The 18,872-nt window shown below is 37.6% G+C and overlaps 7 protein-coding genes and 1 long non-coding RNA gene across 15 annotated transcripts; 4 read left to right on the top strand and 4 right to left on the bottom strand.

Annotated features, from left to right (window-relative positions):
• LOC105836583 (cilia- and flagella-associated protein 45) lies at positions 1-2,955 on the top strand. 2 transcript variants are annotated; one of them, XM_012680712.3, is made up of 6 exons: positions 1-171; positions 337-741; positions 835-1,220; positions 1,321-1,453; positions 2,243-2,536; positions 2,628-2,955. In XM_012680712.3, exons 1-6 carry the CDS (start codon positions 1-3, stop codon positions 2,823-2,825), a joined length of 1,587 nt encoding a protein of 528 aa, XP_012536166.2. In that variant the 3' UTR covers positions 2,826-2,955. The 2 variants fall into 2 exon arrangements, with proteins under 2 accessions (XP_012536166.2, XP_012536175.2); XM_012680721.3 differs by having other exon boundaries at positions 52-171; positions 322-741; positions 2,628-2,825.
• Positions 2,870-5,336, bottom strand: LOC105836591 (GATOR complex protein NPRL2). The gene is made up of 8 exons (XM_012680734.3): positions 5,226-5,336; positions 5,031-5,122; positions 4,631-4,787; positions 4,431-4,548; positions 4,126-4,360; positions 3,924-4,054; positions 3,677-3,846; positions 2,870-3,606 (listed from the first exon to the last, which is right to left on the bottom strand). The coding sequence occupies exons 1-8, from the start codon at positions 5,334-5,336 to the stop codon at positions 3,430-3,432; spliced, it is 1,191 nt and encodes a 396-aa protein (XP_012536188.1). The 3' UTR covers positions 2,870-3,429.
• Positions 5,337-6,542: 1,206 nt separating this feature from the next.
• LOC105833499 (notchless protein homolog 1) lies at positions 6,543-8,777 on the top strand. Its single transcript, XM_012675282.3, has 6 exons — positions 6,543-7,269; positions 7,347-7,586; positions 7,674-7,927; positions 7,997-8,234; positions 8,301-8,522; positions 8,602-8,777. The coding sequence occupies exons 1-6, from the start codon at positions 6,915-6,917 to the stop codon at positions 8,739-8,741; spliced, it is 1,449 nt and encodes a 482-aa protein (XP_012530736.2). The 5' UTR covers positions 6,543-6,914; the 3' UTR covers positions 8,742-8,777.
• A 553-nt stretch (positions 8,778-9,330) lies between these two features.
• On the top strand, positions 9,331-14,227 carry LOC105833497 (exportin-6-B). 2 transcript variants are annotated; one of them, XM_036286885.1, is made up of 16 exons: positions 9,331-9,565; positions 9,742-9,945; positions 10,023-10,214; positions 10,302-10,461; positions 10,538-10,794; positions 10,870-11,036; positions 11,111-11,417; positions 11,492-11,584; positions 11,662-11,830; positions 11,896-12,034; positions 12,138-12,496; positions 12,632-12,959; positions 13,035-13,232; positions 13,303-13,581; positions 13,657-13,822; positions 13,891-14,227. In XM_036286885.1, the coding sequence occupies exons 1-16, from the start codon at positions 9,563-9,565 to the stop codon at positions 13,966-13,968; spliced, it is 3,099 nt and encodes a 1,032-aa protein (XP_036142778.1). In that variant the 5' UTR covers positions 9,331-9,562; the 3' UTR covers positions 13,969-14,227. The 2 variants fall into 2 exon arrangements, with proteins under 2 accessions (XP_036142778.1, XP_028048535.2); XM_028192734.2 differs by lacking the exon at positions 9,331-9,565 and having other exon boundaries at positions 9,812-9,945; positions 10,006-10,214.
• Positions 13,222-13,778, bottom strand: LOC118645565. Its single transcript, XR_004963276.1, has 2 exons — positions 13,640-13,778; positions 13,222-13,379 (listed from the first exon to the last, which is right to left on the bottom strand). It is a non-coding gene; the product is annotated as an uncharacterized LOC118645565 (long non-coding RNA).
• A 138-nt stretch (positions 14,228-14,365) lies between the features above and the next one.
• LOC105833498 (putative aldehyde dehydrogenase family 7 member A1 homolog) lies at positions 14,366-17,380 on the top strand. Of its 6 annotated transcripts, XM_012675281.3 has the most exons (9): positions 14,366-14,728; positions 14,890-15,106; positions 15,218-15,405; positions 15,481-15,680; positions 15,749-15,864; positions 15,930-16,058; positions 16,122-16,231; positions 16,407-16,667; positions 16,781-17,380. In XM_012675281.3, exons 1-9 carry the CDS (start codon positions 14,573-14,575, stop codon positions 16,991-16,993), a joined length of 1,590 nt encoding a protein of 529 aa, XP_012530735.2. In that variant the 5' UTR covers positions 14,366-14,572; the 3' UTR covers positions 16,994-17,380. The 6 variants fall into 6 exon arrangements, with proteins under 6 accessions (XP_012530735.2, XP_036142785.1, XP_036142784.1 ...); XM_036286892.1 differs by having other exon boundaries at positions 15,930-16,231; XM_036286891.1 differs by having other exon boundaries at positions 15,218-15,680; positions 15,930-16,231.
• Positions 17,007-17,761, bottom strand: LOC105833503 (rRNA N6-adenosine-methyltransferase METTL5). Its single transcript, XM_012675287.3, has 2 exons — positions 17,386-17,761; positions 17,007-17,321 (listed from the first exon to the last, which is right to left on the bottom strand). Exons 1-2 carry the CDS (start codon positions 17,723-17,725, stop codon positions 17,026-17,028), a joined length of 636 nt encoding a protein of 211 aa, XP_012530741.2. The 5' UTR covers positions 17,726-17,761; the 3' UTR covers positions 17,007-17,025.
• A 43-nt stretch (positions 17,762-17,804) lies between these two features.
• LOC105833504 (SOSS complex subunit C homolog) lies at positions 17,805-18,852 on the bottom strand. Its single transcript, XM_012675288.3, has 3 exons — positions 18,334-18,852; positions 18,134-18,261; positions 17,805-18,050 (listed from the first exon to the last, which is right to left on the bottom strand). The coding sequence occupies exons 1-3, from the start codon at positions 18,359-18,361 to the stop codon at positions 17,895-17,897; spliced, it is 312 nt and encodes a 103-aa protein (XP_012530742.2). The 5' UTR covers positions 18,362-18,852; the 3' UTR covers positions 17,805-17,894.
• Between the last annotated feature and the right edge of the window lie 20 nt (positions 18,853-18,872).

The raw sequence follows: 18,872 nt of genomic DNA, 5'->3' as shown, positions 1-18,872 counted from the left end.
ATGTCGACGAAGACCGTGGTACGGAGGACGAGATCCAGCAACCTCGAGAATCGCGGCGACTCCAGATTTCCATCGGGCGTGTACGCGGTCCGCACGCCGTCGGCATGTAATCGTACGCTCGCGGACAAGCCGATTCATCTGAAAAGGAATAGCGCGCACGAGGGGAAAGAGGTAATGCAATTCACACCCTCCTCGCGCAATTTCTTCGCTCGCTATAATTGCAGCTATGTTAAATGTACACACATAATATATGTATATTAATATTTCCATTTTTATCTGTAGATTTATTTGTAAATTAAAATGATTATATAATTTAAAAAGAAATGTTGATGACAGATAGGGAGGATAAAGGATAAAAATGGCACGAGGAAATATCTGATTCCGTCAAAGGAACCTATGGTCTACCCGAAGATCATGACGAGGAAGGAATACGAGGACCTGAAGGACCGCTGTCGCATGGTCACAAAGGAGGAGAGACAAACGGCCGCGGAAACCGCAGAGAAAGAAAGGGAGAGACTACTAAAGGAGAGCTTGGCACGAAAGGAAGCAATCCGCATGATGGACATGAAGAAGGGTCGCGAGAAGGATCCAAGAACGAGGGAGATCGAGGAGGAGGCGAGAAGGAGAACGATGCACGTCCTCGAGCGGGCGTACAACATGCGTCTCGAGCAGGAGCAGGAGATACAGAAGTGCAATCGACTGATCTTGGAAACCAAGTGCCGAGCCATTCGCGACGCCCAGGTAAATCGCCGATCCTACAACGCGGGATCCCGCGTATAACATAACGTCCTCGTAATGTCTAACTTTCGTACATTTAGCTATTAGCGTTTGTAGATCGCGGAAAAGAAGCTGATGGAGCGGGAACTTCTCGAGGAGGAAAAACGATTAAACGACATAATGGAGGACGAGAGAAGATGGGCGATCAAAGAGGAATCGCGAAAGGAACAGGAAGAAGCGGCCAAGAGGCTGCGGTTCGCCAAGCTCCTGAAGGAGCAGATTATTGAGAACGAGGAGCAACGGATTCTCCAGTTCGAGAGGAAGCAGGAGGAAAGCCGACTCATCAATTTAAATAACATCGCGTGGCAGCAAGAAGAGATCGAGAAGCTGCGCAACAAAGAGGCCGAAAATGTTAAGGTGCGACAGGAACTTGCGGAAGGAAACGAGCAATTGAAACATTTCAAGGCTATGGAATTGGAGGAAAACAGAATTATAGATTTAAGGTGCGTTTTAAAACTTTTTATCATTTTGCAATTACCTTGGAATTAAATCTTCTAAATCTTTTGTTGAGAGATAAAATTTTTATCAAATTTAATTTTTCAGAATACAAAATTATCATCGATTGAAAGAGGAAAGAGAGGCCAAAAAAGCGAAAGAGCAAAAATTGGAGAGATTGAAAAAGGAGCGAGAGAAAATCAGAGTGGCAATGCGAACTGTGCAGGCGCACGAACTTCAGGTATTAAATGTCGAACTTAAAAGATTTGCGACGCAAGTGTATCTGAAAGAGTTACACTGGACAGAGCGGTATACCACGTAAGAAATTCTATAAAGTACATCGCAAATCATAAATTTTTTCCCTAATGAAAATGTAATAATTTATCTCTGTATCGCGTTGCGCGCATCGTTCCATATATATATACTTCTATAATTACTTACATACATTCTTGCGTGTCTCAACTACTCCGTTGTCGAGGGTCAATGATTCTACGAACGCCACGTCAGGCCTCCCTATCTACAATCTTCTCTTTTTGAAAAATTGTACTTCGTGTTTTTTTATCGTAATTATTTCTACTTAACAGGCTACTAAGTAGCACATATTATCGTGCTGTAATACTCTTTTTCGCAATTAAAACAATTATTTGTACAAATGAATTATACCTTACTAAGCAAGAAACATTTTAAAATGTTGATTTTATTTTCAAATAATTTAAAATATTATATAAACATTTTAAAAAGATGATTTCTTACATAATTTTTTCAAAACATCGAAATATTTTGGAAACATTTTCTCCAAGTTATGATCCAAGTTTATATTGATGTTACGTTAATTATGACATATTTGTATAAAAACGTATGTTATTGAATAATCGTAATAACATGAAAGTAATGATTTTATGCCGAGAGATCTCTCAGTTTTTCTAATAATGCTTATTTTTGCAAATTATTATAATATATTAATATTTTAAAGAATCATTTAATAAAAAAATTCAAGTTTTTACAGCCTTAATTGTTGATAAATCTGCAGATGCAAATTGATGAAATTAACGCGGCTCGGGTACAAGAAGAGGTAGAACGGGAATGGAGACGAAAAGAAAAGAAAGAAGCTTTAAAGAAATTGGAAGCTCAACGGATTCTTCAGAGAGAAAGAGAGGAACAAATAAACAATAAGCGAATAATGCAAGCCATCGAGATCGAGCGAGAAAGGCGAGAATTCGAGAGGATTGTTCGTGTGCAGAAAGCAGCTTTCTGTAGAGAAAAGAAGGAACTCGAAGAGAAGCAACAACAGGCTTCAATTCATCGTAAAGAAATATTAAAGCAGGTTTGTCTTGTTTTCACATACCTGAAAATATCTTAACATATTGGCATACAATATATTAGATTATTCTATTTCGCTGTTTTATTTCGGGTAGGTAAATGAGAAAGAACGAGAGCGCATTGCTGAACGACAAAAAATGTTTGAAGAAGGCTTGGCAATACGTACTGAAGCTGCGATGCGTAAGAAGAAACTGCAAGATGCGATGGAACGAAAGTGCCAAGAAATGAGAGAGAACAAAGTTCCCGAAATTTACATAAACGAAGTAAAACGGATGATTGAAACTATTCAATGAATTGTTTGATTTCATTGAAAAATAAAAATAAGATTTAAATGTAATTTTCAAGATAACAAAGCGTATTTCTTTGATTTCAACGCCTACATATGTATATATAAAATTTCGAAGCAATATACAAGATTTAAAAAGAATTCAACATTTGAATAAAACCATTCATTTTAATACAATTTTATTATGTACAATAGAGGTGTGTGAATCATTCGAATTTGAATCAAATCGTATTGAATCAATGAGAGTGCAATCGATCAATTCGAGTTCGTTTTCGAATCAAAGTTATTCGAATTCGAATAATTCAACAATTTCAAATCGTAGTTTGATTTCAAATCGATAGCTTTTTTCGTATTTACTAATTTGTGTTTTAGTTTTAAGTAAATTTTACTTAACATTTTATTTAACATTTAAAATTTTGTTTTTATTTACATTCACCTTCAAGTAAAACAATCTATCTTCCGATATGATTAAGATTTTTGTCTGAAACACCAATTAAATTACTTATTAAGAATTATTAATTACAATTAACCATGATTTGCACACCTCTAATGTACAAAATTATAATCAATTATCTAGTTTTGTAGTCTTTAAAGTTTTTTTTTACAACACATCACTTCCATATCATTAGAACATTCGGATCGCGCTCGATGATATCTTCAATTTGTGCGGCAGACTGACTCGTGCTACAGCATATTTCGTCGAGACTGTACGTGCCTGTAAAATACTTGTAAATTGGATTGTTTTTCGCTTCTTCACTGTGAGATGCGCCAGGGAGAAGTACAGGATACTAGAAGGCAGAATGAAATTAATATACCGCTATGTATACACACAATATAGTGCTAACAAAAGCTACTCACATTATACACTCTTCTAATGAGTCCCTCAATCAAACCAAATTGTACTAACTTTCTTTCATTTATTCTTAAGTTTTGTGGATTAAGACGTTGACACAAGTCTTTCATACTAACACCATAAGTCATACTTGAATACATACGGTATATATCCCTAAAATGTGCAGGTTGTCTGGCTATAAACAAAAATCATCTGTAAATTTCGTCAATTTGGTTTCAAAATAATAGTCCTAACGTTCAAAAAATCACTTACCTAGCTTAGAAGCGTATGCTATGCACCTCTCCTTTAACTTTTCATCGTCTGGAAATTTTCTTAATTTCGGAGTCACAGCATAGACGTTGCTATATTGAAATATTGGAATCAGAGTTACAACTCCATAATATCTGTAAAAAAAAGTATCTGTTGCAATATAATTAACTAAAGAAATACCATTTCTCTTACAAATATTTCGTACACAAGATTTTGTACACAGCTTTTGACTAAATTATTTTCCACATCAGCCTCAGCTGCTATGCGCGCCACGTGATTAAAACCGTCAATATACGGTAATACTTGTTGCGTGGTCAAATCCCATTGATCACTCTGGAACAAATCTTTATCTTCCAAAAATATTGGTACCTGATGATCAAGAACTGGTTTTGGCTCAGGCGCCAATCTCACTACTTTCAAGTGCGATGTCATTGTTCCTTCTAAAAACCAAGACATTATACATATCATGATAAGATATTTTATATATTATATTATATATAAAACAGTTACCAGTCAATGTACACATTTTGTGTAGATTCAAGTCATGCATAACTTGTGCGAGCATTTCTGCCAGTCTAGTCTTATCATCTGAGGCAGACAGAAAGCAATTTTCTATTTCCAAAGCCATCTGACAAACACATGGAAGTTAGTGCATATAAATTGCTACACACTTCCAGTATGCCAAAGAGAAATTTAACTGAAAAACTAACCAGGAAATCAGACATCTTTTTCACTACTGGTTCATAATGAACAGTACGAGCATTTGCATCACAGACAAAACACAGATTAAAGTAAAATGCATTTCTTGCATATTTTTTATCATCAATCTTCACAGGAAACCCCAAAATTTTATAATCCTTCAATGTACTAGAAAATAAGAAAATTGTTAGACCAAGTATAAAAGATTTAACATGCATGACTCTCGCAACTTTAATTCTCTGGAACTGATGTCAAAATTTGTAACACAGTATCAATGCTGCGTGACTTAATTTCATCAATAAATTTCAAAGAATTAAATTTAATGACTTAATTTGTATGACAAAAAATAAATACTAAGTTTATTTTAATAACATAAATTCAAGATTCATAATTGATTGTAATTAAACTTACATTGTAATAGTACTTCTTTGTAATTGTGCTTTTGGTATGACATAAACACTCACATTATCAAAAATGTCTTTGGATATGTAATTATCAGGTACCTGTAAAATAACGTAATCTGTATAAGCTGCGAGCACAAACGGAATACTCAATCACTTGCTCTTTCATAATACTACTTTGCTCTTTCATAATACACATCCTAACCTGACACGTAATTTTGGGTCCAGCTATGTGGTGAAATTCGGCGAAAAATATGCATTTTATCGGATCTTCGTATTCTTTGTCCCCGACGTTTTCCGACGAAAGAGATGCCATTGTACCTCTTTTGTTGTGAAATCATAAAGAACTGTAAAGAACGCGTCACACATTCGTATCCGTATTGTTGTCACCACGGCCGGCGCGGTCTTTCCCTGCGACCGATATTGGATTGGAGCTGGAGCTGTGAGCTGTGATGCGATTTCAAGCCCGGGCACGCTCACGCACATATCGCACTCCCCCTAACCGTGAGGCATATAATTTATATATTAGTAATCATAATCAGTTATTTGCCACTGGATATATAGTCGATTTAGGTTTTTCTTTTGAAATTCAATTCAATAAGTTTTTTAAAAGTGCTGTTTTATTTTATACAGTAATTTCATCATAAGAAAATAATCGCGTTTGATTGGTATAATTATAAAATAATTTATATTTACTTAATTTTTATATATCTTCTGAAAAACTAATTTTATAAATGTTTGATATAAAAAAAAAATGGAGAGCGACCTTTATTCTCTGAAAGGAAGAGTGAGAAGCCCCGAAAGGCTCTATCACCCCCATTTATGCTCTCGTGTTTATATGTACTAATATATACCATCAGTACAAGTTCAGAACTCTCGATGCCTGTATATATAGTAAAGAATAAACGAACAGTACTTGTGAGAAATATATTAAAATGTATTTCAAAAGTATCGTAACTGTCCATCTAGTGGTTAATAAATGATTTATTCAGAGTGGGTATAAAGGCCTAAACGCACAATAGGTAATAGGAACAGAAATAATGAAAGAGAGAAAAGATCTTCTCTCTTTTTCTCTTTCTTTATTTCTTGTTCCTGTTGCCTGTTGCCTGGCATTGTGTTTAGGCTTTTAGACGCCGGCAACCGCCTCGGATCCAAAACGTTAAATGGGGAAAGAGGCAGAAGAGAAAAAGACGCTCAGCCGCGAACGTAGCCGAGTGCGCACAGCGCAATGGCTCACGCCGCCTCACGCTGATCGCAACCGAGCGCGCGTGCCTCACGGATAGGGGGAGTGCGATGTGTGCGTGAGCGTGCCCGGGCTTGAAATCGTATCATAGATGATTGGAGCAGCATCAGCGCCAAACATGGATGTAAAACTACATTTTATTAATTCTAAATTGCTACTTTTATATTACAGTAAAATACTCATATATTTCTGTATGATTTACGAATTTTATAATAAATAAGTATAATATATTATATTTTATTATAAATGGCTATAGTAATACTTTTCTCAATATCAAATGGAAAACAATAAGGTATTTGATCTTTGAAATATTTGAAGAATTGAATTTGCCATTGACATTAGGTAGAGACTTCGTGGGAGTAGTTGTATTTAAAAAATGGGTGTAGAAAACAGATGCAAGCTAAGCGAAAAAATTTGAGGAGTGGTTTTGGTTGAGCAACAGGATTAAACTTATTTTCAAATGTGAGCAATGCAATGCACAGCCGGATCAGCGCTGCTGCCATCTGACTTTAGCAAGCACGTGCAAGCGAGTACTGTGTACGCGTACACGTGTGGCATTTATATATACAGGACGCTGACAAGTTATGCTCTTGGAGAAAGAATAATTTTTTCAAGTATATATACCTTTTTTTAGTTTAGTGATCTTACAAGATGAGTAAAAGAAAACTCGACAATGAGACCGACGCCGCTCCGGCGGAGGATGCCGAGGTCAAGAGAGTTCTGTCTCGCTTCAAATCGGACACTGGTGAGGTTCTACCTGGTGGCCTGTTGGACTTGCCACTTGATGTCACGGTAGACAAATTGCAGGCAATCTGCAATGCTCTGCTGCAGCAAGAGGAACCGTTGCCCTTGGCATTTTACGTGAATAACGTAGAAGTCACAGATGTACTGAGCAAATACATTGGCAAGGATTTCAGTATCAGCGAGGATGTTGTGGAGATTGTGTATCAGCCGCAGGCGGTATTCAAAGTCAGAGCTGTCACGAGATGCACTGGCTCCTTGGAAGGTCACCGACCATTCTTCGTGTACCATTTTATTCAATGAAGCAAATGTTTTATTAACGTAATGTTTCTGCTTCTACAGGCCACAAGGAAGCCGTTATATCTGTTGCGTTTTCACCAAATGGCAAACATCTAGCCAGTGGTTCTGGCGACACGACGGTCAGATTGTGGGATATTTACACGCAAACGCCACATTACACATGCGAAGGACACAGACACTGGGTCTTGTGCATTTCTTGGTCACCCTGTGGCACCAAGCTAGCTTCTGCATGTAAAAATGGACTGATTTACTTGTGGGATCCTGAAACTGGCAAACAAATGGGTAAAAAGTTAGAAAGTGTACTTGTCAAAGGCTTTTTTTTCTACTCGCAATCAAATAAGAATATACTTTTTCATATTTGTCATGCAGGAAAAGCCATGACAGGACACAAAATGTGGGTGACATCATTGTGCTGGGAACCTTATCACAAGAATCCAGAATGCTTACAGTTAGCGAGTTCGTCCAAAGATTGCGACATACGAATTTGGGACACAAAGAGAGCACAAACCTGTCGGGTTTTGTCTGGTCATACGAGAAGCGTGACTTGCATCAAGTGGGGTGGGAACGGTCTTATTTATTCTGCCTCTCAAGACAGGACTATCAAAGTGTGGAGGGCAGAGGACGTATGTATATCGAACAATTTAAATTATCGGCGTCTAATTTTAAGTTCCGACTAATCGAGTCAATTCCAGGGTGTATTGTGTAGAACCCTGGAGGGCCATGCTCACTGGGTAAACACTTTAGCTCTAAATGTCGATTACGCGCTCAGGACTGGCCCTTTTCAATTGGGATCGACTGAAAGTAAAACAGACAGTCCGTTAGAATATGCAAGGAAACAATATGAATCTGTAGGTGAAGAGAGACTTGTGTCTGGATCTGACGACTTTACGTTGTTTCTGTGGAAACCAGAAAAAGAGAAGAAACCTATTGGTACATTATAAATTTAAAAAAGAATTAATCAACTGTAAGAAGAAATGTATCAAAAATATTTTTCAGCAAGGATGACAGGTCACCAGCAGCTTATCAACGATGTTAAATTCTCGCCGGATGGTCGTATAATTGCATCCGCATCCTTCGACAAGTCTATTAAATTGTGGGACTCCAACACTGGAACGTACATCACTTCGTTAAGAGGTCATGTTCAAGCGGTATATTCGATAGCATGGAGCGCAGATTCTCGTCTACTAGTCAGTGGTAGTGCTGATTCAACTTTAAAGGGTAAATACTGTCAGGCGTAGGAAAATTTGTTAGTTTAATTTAGAACATTAGATAATTGAAAATAACACAATTTTTATAGTGTGGAGCGTCAAAACTAAAAAATTGAGTCAGGATTTACCCGGTCACGCTGATGAAGTTTATGCGGTCGACTGGTCACCGGATGGTCTACGAGTTGCTTCTGGTGGGAAAGATAAAGTTTTACGACTGTGGCAAAATTGAATATAATTTATAAATAAATTTATTTAAAAAGTTAAACATGTTTTTGTGTCGACATCTTTTTTAAAAAATTATATATAAATTTTTATAAAGATTAGCAGTCTAATTGCATAATATAAATGCTATTAAAACCAGTTTTTTTTTTATTAGATATTAAATGGTATTAACATAATTTCGTATTCGTACAATCTAGGGACAGTACCAATGATCGAATTTAAAAATAATAAAACACGGAAGACACAATTCAAATGATTTTGAAAGACAAAGTTTATTAATACATCGAGTATAAAATTACGTTAAAACGCAGCATGTTTGCCGTTTCGAAATCGTTTAAACTTTTTTTTGTAGTTTTCTTTTTCGAACAAAAAGATATTTTAAATATTTTGTTTTCTGAAACTTAAATTTGTAATAACATAAAAATACAATTTTTTGTAATAATTATAACTTATCACGTTATTATATATATATATATATATATATATATATATATATTCCGAGAGCATATATTAAATTAGTTGATAGACAAAAATAAAAGCCCGGATATATCAAGGAATCTTTTTCAAAGAACGCTCCAATCAAGTGATTCTACTAACGGGGACGGGGTGATTCGAGTTCCTGTTGCGCGATCGACAGACTGCACCCTCGTCATCGTGAAATGCGCTCTGCGCACGCGGCTGCGCACTACCAAACGTCACGCACTCGCGTTCAGACTTCAACGTTCAGCGGCTCCGGTCCGGTCCCAGACTCCGAAATGATTGAAAATGACGTCTGACAAGTGAAGATCTAACCTCTCCCTCGTTTTATACACTGCAACGGTAGTTACCATGGTAAGGAAATGCGGGCGATATTTTAATTTAATTTAATTTTAATTTTAATTTAATTAAAAATATCTCCATTGTATATCCGCGATGACACGCCCGTGCCTAGTTTTCATCGGGGTATCGTGCGGAGTCGGGAGAAGTATATAGATTTTTACGAGTCAGGTGCGTGCATATGTTTGCAGGACGACGATGCGGCCGCGTTGCAGAATTTGGAACAACTCATGACAGAGTTCTTCTGCCCGGAGACGACAAATGAGAGAAAACGCACAATTGAGCGTAGCTTCCAGGAGTTTGCCGGGCAGATCGATTCCTGGAAACCGTGTCTGCACTTCCTGTCCTCCACGAGCAATCATTACGTTAGCATGTTTGCTCTGTCTACTCTGGAGGTAATTACATGGTCCATTTTACAGATACAATATTCTCTTTAGCGATGTGACACTCTGCAGTCTGAATTATTTGACAGACAACCATCAGCAGACGATGGCCCATTCTTCCATGGGAAGACAGAGCTCTTACGAGATCCACTTTATACACTCTGTCGCTGGAGAGAGACGTCGCGTCCTTTGTAAGGAATAAAGTAGTGAAATTGGTAGTGGACATAGCGAGACACGACTGGCCACATTTCTATCCAGATTTTTATTCTAATATTTTACAGGTATCTGTCGATAGATAATGCTCTTCTATATGTTAAGTGTATATTGTATGTATTTGGCTGTAAAATACCTTGACTTTTGTAAAACAGCTATTGGGCCACAAACACACAAGACTGCTGGGACTCGTGTATCTGAGGACAGCCTCGGAGGAACTGGCGACGCCAAGGGAGGACTTACCGATGCACAGGAAAAGCGAGCTGTTTAGACTGTTGAGTGCACAAGTACCTCTGACTTTGGATGCGCTTACAGGTAAGCATTATTGGATACCTTACCTACAAATCGTATTATGAATAATTTCATGTATTTCACTTTGTTTTCACCACAGTTCTTCTGAAAGAAACCATGAAATTGCAAAGTCGTTCTGGGACTGTAACGCCACCTCCGTCACCCACTAGTGGACAGAGTCTCGCTCCTGCACGGACAGTCCTGGATGTCGAAGGACTAGCAACCGGCACCAGCGAGGTTTGCACGGCTACGCTTGAAGTTCTAGCGCATCTGTTTAGCTGGATAGACGTGTCGGGCAGCGTCTCCACCAATTTGTTAGATGCCATATTTTCATGTGCCAAGTATCACGATGCTATGGTAGGATTTTACTATTGTAATAAAATGTAAACGAGAGTAGTGAGATGAATTATTCATTTGTCAACGTTTTCGCAGAATGGCAAACAGATTGAGATGGCCGTTCAAGCTTTGACTACGATCAATGAGCTTTTGTACAGACCGCTCTGCTCGCCCGACGCGACCGACACGTTGTTACTAGAGATATTTCAGAATGGCGTTGGTTTGTTCCAGTTAATGGAACGGTTGGATTCGGTGGAGGAAAGGTACGCGCCAAACGCATTTACGAAGAATCTTAACTTGTCTTGAACATACGAAGAATAAAATGCCATTCTTTCAGTTATATGGAGAAAATGACGGAATTTTTGCAATTATTTATAACGAACCATATGAAGAGGATGGAGTCGAGCTCAAAGTTTCCAGTAAATACATTACTGGAAGTATTGTGCCATCATACATTCCAACAAGCGTCTACTGTGAACGGATACTTACGTTGCCTAGACGTTTGGACCACTCTTTTGGAGAGCACTCAGTCACGATACTCTGCCGTCGCTTTAGCCCTCGCCGAACGGATCTTACAAAAAATGAGCTTTAAACTCAACGCTCGAGTACTGAGAGATCTCGACACAGAAAGCTTGGACGAAAATGTAAATTTAATCGTAAATGTTTCATAAATACTTAAATTAATAATCACGTCTATATTAAATCTCATAATTTTTAGGAAGAAACGGAGTGGCAACATTTTCTAAGATGCAATATAGAATGTCTGGCAAAGATTGCTGACATCTCACCTATTCCGATATTTACGTTATTGGTAATTTTTAATTGGCAAAATGTATCTATGTCTTAACATTATTATGAAAGCATTTACAATATTTTATATTTTTTTAGTACCGTTCGTGGAGAGAGGGATTAATCGTTTTCGGTGAATTGGGCGCGGCAGTCGCCAATGGTCGTGTTATTTTATTAAATGATGCAGAGGCGTCGAATGTGCATGCACATCTGAGAGATCTCGCGTCGACTACGCAAGCTTTAACCAGGCTATATTCTCTTTTCATCGGTAAGGAGTGATTTTATCAGTTTATTTTTTGATTTTTTAGATCAAATAATTATTTGTGTCAACAGGAGATCAAACAAACATCGATCAAGGCTTGGCCGAAGAAGTTGTATCACAAACTTTGGAAGCGTGTATGTTTGCGAGAGATAATCAGTTGTATAAAGCGGCGATTCAACCAGCCGCTATAGTAATAGATCTTATAGAAGTGTAAGTTTAACTGTTTTTATATTTTTAATGATATAAAAGCAACCAATAATAATATGCCATAGTGACATGTAGGTATTTGTTATGTATTGATTTGCATTATTAGGCATTCACACCTTTTGGCTTCTCTTCAAGCATGGTGTCATTGGATAGCCAGAAGACCAGAGAAGGTTAAAGAAACGCTCTGCGAGCGTTGCATCAATTCATGTATTTGGGCAACGACGTATACCGCGTCCTGCGACCATCCACTTCCTTCAAATCTCATCCACTCTGCCATTCATCTTTTCCAAAGTATCACCGCCATTTTGAAACCCATTTTGTGGGACCAACCAACTTTTAGAAATCTCATTTCTATGGGCACGTATCCGTATTTGAAATCAGATACGATCAAAGTTCTACGTAGGGCATTGATCAATGGAATTATATTACCACCGGGTGACGCAGTCACGAGACAAAGATTGTTAGGTGAGCCATTCGTGAACTTTTGGAACTGCTGTTTGGAACTTTGTTTAATTGTCATCCTTTTCTTTCATAAAAATATATATATAAATTTAAAAATGTTACACATTAATATATACATGAAACGTTTTATTTGCCTAGGTACTATGATATTAGCTCTGTCAGCACCTCTCGGTATACAAGGACAGCCAGTGCCTTCAGAATCAACAATTTCAATTACGATAATGCCACTGACTCAACTACTAGAAGATTGTACATCATCATCTACAACTATAAAGAAGATGTTACACTCGTGTCTAGAATCAATCATAAACAGGACCTTAGAATTATTGTCTTATGTGATAAGGTGCCAGAGTATATGCGAGTTGTTACTTAGCTTCCTACACTCGACATTTTCAGTATTACAGCAACAACTTGGTCCTGAATTTATGCAAAACGCGGTTCAAGGCATGCTACAACTTTATACCAGGTTTGTATAAAATATACTAAATTCTAAGGATTAAAATGTTAAGATTTTACTGAAATACCAATCTCTCATTCACAGGGAAAATATCTCTGCTGGCCCTGCGTTAGATCAGTTATTAGAAATTTTGATACTCGTCGTGTCAGCGCCCAGTAATGCATTTAAGGCATTTGTTCCTTCGGTAACGAATCTATGTTTGGGTCAAGTATGGCCTGCTGTTGGAAGCAACCTAAATGCTTACCCGGATACGACATTAGTTTTATTGAAGCTCTTTCATAGGTAATATATTTTAATAACATATATATTTGATTTTTATATTAAAAATCATAATCTTTGTATTACGTTTTAGTATTCTTATGCATCGGTGGCAGTATTTTTATAATACCTCAGTATTGCGAACCCTTGGACATCCCGAAGAAGATGAACCTGTTGAACACAAAGAGGAATTAGTAGCAATTTTGGAGGCTTTTGGTCAAGCTCTGTTGCAGTCAGATGTTAATATATTTCGACAGAGTTTGCAAAGCCTCGAACAATTAAATATCAGATGGCGACTTTATCAACGGGCAGTATTCAAAGTTCATCTTCTCGAGAGATTTCTAATGGCATTGTTCACAGTTTTATTTCAACAGTGAGTATCGGTATTATTTTTGACTTGACAAAATATGTTAATATGTTTATTCACGTACATTTCTTATTTATATAGGTCCCATAATTTATTGGCAGATGAGATAGCTACGGCTATTCATAGTCTAGCATCTGTTAATATAGGATGGTTCTTTGGCCACTTTTTGCCAACGTTTTTGGCAACTTGTGAAGGTGTAGACGATATGCAAAGGGCCACCTTGCTAGGAAACTTTGACAAATCTACAGTATGTATCTTTAGTATTGATATTAAACGTAATAGAATTATATACATAATTTATAACATCTTTTTCAGGATCAGCCAACTTTGACCAGATCAGTACTCCAGCTCATTTCAGATTTAAGATGTTACCAGTTGTGTCGACCGGGTTGAAGCAAAAGTTGCAATTTGAAAGGGAATTCGCAATGAAATTATTCCATAAGACTTCTACAATGGCATTTACATGAAATCGACATTTCCATCGAATTTCTTCTACGAGTGCCTCTAAATACAAATACAAGATACATTAACTGTAATGGAAGGAAAAAAGACAAACCTTTTGTATAAACATTTACCATTCTGTGTACCACTGCCACCATCTTTTTGTGATGTTGTAAATGTTATTACTGAATAAAACGCGTCTTTTTATATATGTAACTATGTACTTTTTATATATGTACCTATGTAACTTACACGTCTTTATAGATAAATTTTCTGCATATCTATAGTCAAAGTTTAACAGAAATATTCGTTTTTAATAAAACGAATAAAAATGGAAAAAATAATTTGCTCTATCACAAAAATTCAAACAAGACGGTGACAGCGCACTGTTATTTGTAATTAGTGTTGTGTTCAGATACGCTGAGATATCTTCGTCTCCTTATCATTTTTCTCCTCTCCCTCTTTCTTCGATAAACGGTGGTCTTTTTTGATAACCTAAGCTGTTTATTGACTTCGCGCTCGACAGTCCGATTAGTCGGAGCAATAAGGAATAATAATGTTACATTTATTGAGGAAAAGTGGTCGATACATTTCCCAATTCCAAATGACGAGACACTTAGTAACCGATCCAAAGTATGGATTTTTAAAACAATTGGGTATTAATGTTGAAAATCCTGGTCTTTATGACGGAAGATGGGGTGGATCTGGCAAGGTAGGTATTGTTGATTTAGTCTTATCAAGATAGATAGTGCATTATGTATTATAAAAATCAAGATAAAATTTTTAATAAATAATTATAATACGATGAAACATTAGGTGATCCACACCACAAAATGAATAATTAAGTACAATCTAATTAATATTAAATTATAGTTAGTAGATTCAATATCGCCGGCGACCGGCAAAGTGATAGCGAAGGTTCGCGAATCCACGCCGCAAGAAGCTAGCAATGCTATAACGGAAGCACGTAAAGCGTGGCCACAATGGGCATCTATTCCGATGCCAGCCAGAGGAGATATTGTACGACAAATTGGGGATGAGCTCAGGAGAAATTTGGAACCATTGGGACGTTTAGTATCCTTGGAAATGGGTAATTTATCATTTCGAACATTGAGGTTTTTACTTGTTGTAACAGCCTGTAATTATGGTCAATATCAAAATAGTATAGATTCATTTATAATTAAAGTGTATCATGCCATAGGAAAGATATTGCCGGAGGGTATAGGCGAGGTCCAGGAATTCATCGACATATGCGATTACGCGGTCGGCTTGTCGCGGACGTTACCCGGTAGCCTGTTCCCATCGGAGAGGAAGAACCACATGCTTTTGGAAAAGTGGAATCCCTTGGGTGTAGTCGGCGTCATCTCGGCGTTTAATTTTCCCATAGCGGTAAATAACTTTCAGATGATCTTGCTTCGTCATTCCTTGTGTCAGAGCAATTTACCGAATCGCGGTGTTCTTAAGGTATACGGCTGGAACAGCGCTATTGCTATGGTTTGCGGTAACACCATCGTCTGGAAAGAGGCGTCAAGCACACCTTTGGTAGCCATCGCGACGATCAGAATAATCGCGAATGTCTTGGAGCGCAATGGCATCCCAGGCTCTGTCGCATCTTTAATCACGGGTGGACCAGAAGTCGGGGAGACTCTTGTCAACGACAAACGGTTAGTTATGATTTAAATTTAGTACATTATTATGTTTTATATATCATCGAGAACGTTTGTCGCATTAGGGTACCTCTCATTTCATTCACCGGAAGCACGAATGTAGGAAGACAAGTAGCTCTCAAGATTCAGCAAAGATTTGGAAGATCTTTGCTGGAGCTTGGTGGTAACAATGCATTAATTGGTGCGTATCTTCTTAAAATATCATTTCGCTATTTGTGCCGTGGATAATACCTTCTTTGTCGATAGTCGCACAAGATGCCGATTTAGAAATGGCAGTGAGAGCAGCGGTCTTCGCGTGTGTGGGAACAGCTGGACAAAGATGTACCACTACCAGGAGATTAATACTTCACAAGAAGATAAAGAATGAATTTTTAGGTAAGTGTAAATATGAGGAAACGTTAAGTCGTATATCATATATTGTTACAAAGAAATTTTTAGGAAGACTGAAAACGGCATATAAGAGCATATTGGAACGAGTTGGAGACCCGTTGGATGACAGTGTCCTGTACGGACCATTGCATAATCAGGCAGCAGTCGACGCATATAAAGTATGCGGATCAATACAAATTATTTTTAAAGCAAAGTATTATATTAATCGAAAATAGGCTCTCTTAATTAATCCAATATTTTTTTAACATAAAATTAAGATTGCCTATTTTGATCTGCAGCAGATTTTAGTGCTGAATATAATATTTTTCAATATTCCAATATTTTTCATTACAGGCAGCAATTCAGAAGGCTGTAGAAGCCGGTGGCACGATAGAATTCGGTGGAAAGCAAATAGAGCGACCTGGTTTTTATGTCAAACCGACAATTATCTCGGGTTTACCCGCCGGAGCCGATGTAGTGCAACAGGAAACTTTCGCTCCAATTGTTTACATTCTAGAGGCAAATTCTCTGGAGGAAGCTATCGATCTTAACAATGGCGTGGAACAAGGACTGAGCAGCAGTCTTTTTACTAAAAGTATTGGAAACGTATTTCAGGTAAATGTGTAACTAGTAGTACATTGCTAACAAATTGTAATAATGTACATAAGCTAATTTACACAATGTACGATCGAGTATATTTGAACTGACTCATCAAATTCTATTTGCAGTGGATCGGACCACATGGATCGGATTGCGGAATAGTCAATGTCAACATTGGCACCAGCGGCGCCGAGATAGGCGGCGCGTTTGGCGGTGAAAAGGCCACGGGTGGAGGTCGCGAGAGCGGAAGCGATGCATGGAAACACTACATGCGACGTGCCACCATCACTATCAATTACGGAAACGAGTTACCTCTGGCTCAGGGCATCAAGTTCGAATAAATTAAACATGAGTATTTTGTTCCGAAGAGGAATCAGCGCTTTAATTCAAACCGTATAAAATCCACTTGAATGTCGACGGATGCTTTTCTGTGGAATTTGTAAGCCTTTGGCAGGTCGTATCTGAGCTCAGCTATCACCATGCCTCTCGCACCGAGCTGCGCCGCCTTCGACAGAACGTAATCCCGTGTGCTACTCTTGTGAAGAGAATAAACCACATTCGATGAAAGCCCGATTGCCTTTTCCAAAAACTTCATGTCTATGCCAGCATTGTTCTTAGTGCCAAAAGGTGGATTCATTATAACAGTATCAAAGTATTTTTCGAATTTTCCTGTAACATGAAACGCTACATATTTGTATCTGCAATAAATACAATAATTTATAAAGGTAGATACCTGGTAGATATTGTAACACGTCACACTGCACGACCTCAACAAAGAGTTCTATGTCACTGCAATTTCTGTACTGTATGTCAATTGCGTCGGAATCTATCTCAAATCCAACTACATATTCAGCGCCAAGCATTTTGGCACCCAATGACAACATACCACATCCAGAGCCTAGATCCGCCACGCCTTTATCTTTTATATCGTCAAACTGCACCTGTGCTGTATACAGCAAATGCGAGGCAATATGCGCACTCGTAGCATACTGTTCGAGTGAAACCTTTGGATTTTCAAACACATCCAATTGCTGCAGATATTCCTCTAATTGACGAAGTCGTAGTCCAGCCATTGTCTACTTGAGGACCATCAACTGCACTTCTACAGAATCTTATTGCAACAAATATTTATATAAAAAGATTAAGATCTAATTCCTTAACAAATAAGATTTCCATTATTGATATATAGTCTTTAGCAACAATGAATCACTTATATACATCTATACGTTCAGAACAAATGATTCATTTGTTGTCAAATCTAGGGAGAACTGGTAAAATCAGATTTCCAAAAGAAGAGTCCTGAGTAACAAAATAACCAAATGAAGCAGCATGTGCATTATGCAATGCTGCTCTCTGAGATGCACTCATCGCTACGCCATCATTAGATTGTGTACCGACCTAGAAAAAAAACATATCAATGTGATAAAGTAAAACAAAGAGGTATATGCTTTTAGCTTATCAACAATAGACAATACACTTACTACATTTGACGCAGAGCCAGTTGATGAGACTCCTAACGATGTAACCCCTAAGCTCGGTGCGACTCCTTGCTTCAGCAGCATTTGCTTCTTCAGCTGCAGCTCCTCCAAGATCTTTCTATTCTGCAATTCTACAAATATAAAATGAGAAATTCGAAATGTAAAAAAAATGTAAGAGGATATTGCGTTTTCATGAGATTTACCTCTGGAGTTCGGTTGTGAAAAAGCCATCAAACTTACATAAATAATTCAATATTATTCAAATCCACGAGCGCGACTTTCTTTAAAGAGGTATTTAGTGTGCCCTCAGGCTACTCAGCGTACTCTGGCTATTTGGACATCCTTTCTTCGATCCTTTCTTCTCTTTTTGGTTTTCAAATTATCTTGCCGATTTGTTTAATAAAATTCCACAATAGTTTCAGCGGTTCAATATCTAACCACGAGCGTGACACCGTACGTACAGGTTATATTACTATTAATTAAACTTAACCTTTTCAGGTGACCTGAGAACGTAGATTATAAGGCGAGAGGTTCTCAAAGCGAATATAATGATCCTTAAGATAAAGTATCCAGCAGCTACAGTTTTGTAATTTAAACCGGCTTGATTACAAAATAATATAGCTCAATGGCTCCAATGCTACGTGAAAAACTAATGCACAGTGCTGCGTACTAGTCGCACTTGCACTTACTAATTTTACATGTGCTAAAGTAGTAGCTTTAAATCATCGACATATAGAATGGA

This window comes from Monomorium pharaonis, chromosome 5 (assembly GCF_013373865.1).
Source record: "Monomorium pharaonis isolate MP-MQ-018 chromosome 5, ASM1337386v2, whole genome shotgun sequence".
Lineage (NCBI taxonomy): Eukaryota > Metazoa > Arthropoda > Insecta > Hymenoptera > Formicidae > Monomorium > Monomorium pharaonis.
The sequence above is the reverse complement of the archived record's forward strand: the minus strand, read 5'-3'. Positions and strand labels throughout refer to the sequence as shown.

Coding starts and splice junctions, on each gene's coding strand:
- LOC105833498 (XM_036286888.1), top strand. CDS start 14,573: ATGTTACATTTATTGAGGAAAAGTGGTCGATACATTTCCCAATTCCAA. Junction 14,729..14,889: donor GATGGGGTGGATCTGGCAAG/GTAGGTATTGTT, acceptor ATTAAATTATAG/TTAGTAGATTCAATATCGCC. Junction 16,232..16,406: donor CAGCAGTCGACGCATATAAA/GTATGCGGATCA, acceptor TTTTCATTACAG/GCAGCAATTCAGAAGGCTGT.
- LOC105833503 (XM_012675287.3), bottom strand. CDS start 17,725: ATGGCTGGACTACGACTTCGTCAATTAGAGGAATATCTGCAGCAATTG. Junction 17,322..17,385: donor CGTGTTACAATATCTACCAG/GTATCTACCTTT, acceptor TTCATGTTACAG/GAAAATTCGAAAAATACTTT.
- LOC105833497 (XM_036286885.1), top strand. Junction 10,462..10,537: donor GACTTTGGATGCGCTTACAG/GTAAGCATTATT, acceptor TTTTCACCACAG/TTCTTCTGAAAGAAACCATG. Junction 13,233..13,302: donor TTATTGAAGCTCTTTCATAG/GTAATATATTTT, acceptor ATTACGTTTTAG/TATTCTTATGCATCGGTGGC.
- LOC105836591 (XM_012680734.3), bottom strand. CDS start 5,336: ATGGCATCTCTTTCGTCGGAAAACGTCGGGGACAAAGAATACGAAGAT. Junction 4,361..4,430: donor CAAAATGTGTACATTGACTG/GTAACTGTTTTA, acceptor CTTGGTTTTTAG/AAGGAACAATGACATCGCAC. Junction 4,055..4,125: donor AGCTGTGTACAAAATCTTGT/GTACGAAATATT, acceptor TTTTTTTTACAG/ATATTATGGAGTTGTAACTC.
- LOC105836583 (XM_012680712.3), top strand. CDS start 1: ATGTCGACGAAGACCGTGGTACGGAGGACGAGATCCAGCAACCTCGAG. Junction 172..336: donor GCGCGCACGAGGGGAAAGAG/GTAATGCAATTC, acceptor TGTTGATGACAG/ATAGGGAGGATAAAGGATAA. Junction 742..834: donor GAGCCATTCGCGACGCCCAG/GTAAATCGCCGA, acceptor TAGCGTTTGTAG/ATCGCGGAAAAGAAGCTGAT.
- LOC105833504 (XM_012675288.3), bottom strand. CDS start 18,361: ATGGCTTTTTCACAACCGAACTCCAGAG. Junction 18,262..18,333: donor TTCACAACCGAACTCCAGAG/GTAAATCTCATG, acceptor TTATATTTGTAG/AATTGCAGAATAGAAAGATC. Junction 18,051..18,133: donor CTGGCTCTGCGTCAAATGTA/GTAAGTGTATTG, acceptor TTTTTTTTCTAG/GTCGGTACACAATCTAATGA.
- LOC105833499 (XM_012675282.3), top strand. CDS start 6,915: ATGAGTAAAAGAAAACTCGACAATGAGACCGACGCCGCTCCGGCGGAG. Junction 8,235..8,300: donor AAAAGAGAAGAAACCTATTG/GTACATTATAAA, acceptor AATATTTTTCAG/CAAGGATGACAGGTCACCAG. Junction 8,523..8,601: donor TGCTGATTCAACTTTAAAGG/GTAAATACTGTC, acceptor CAATTTTTATAG/TGTGGAGCGTCAAAACTAAA.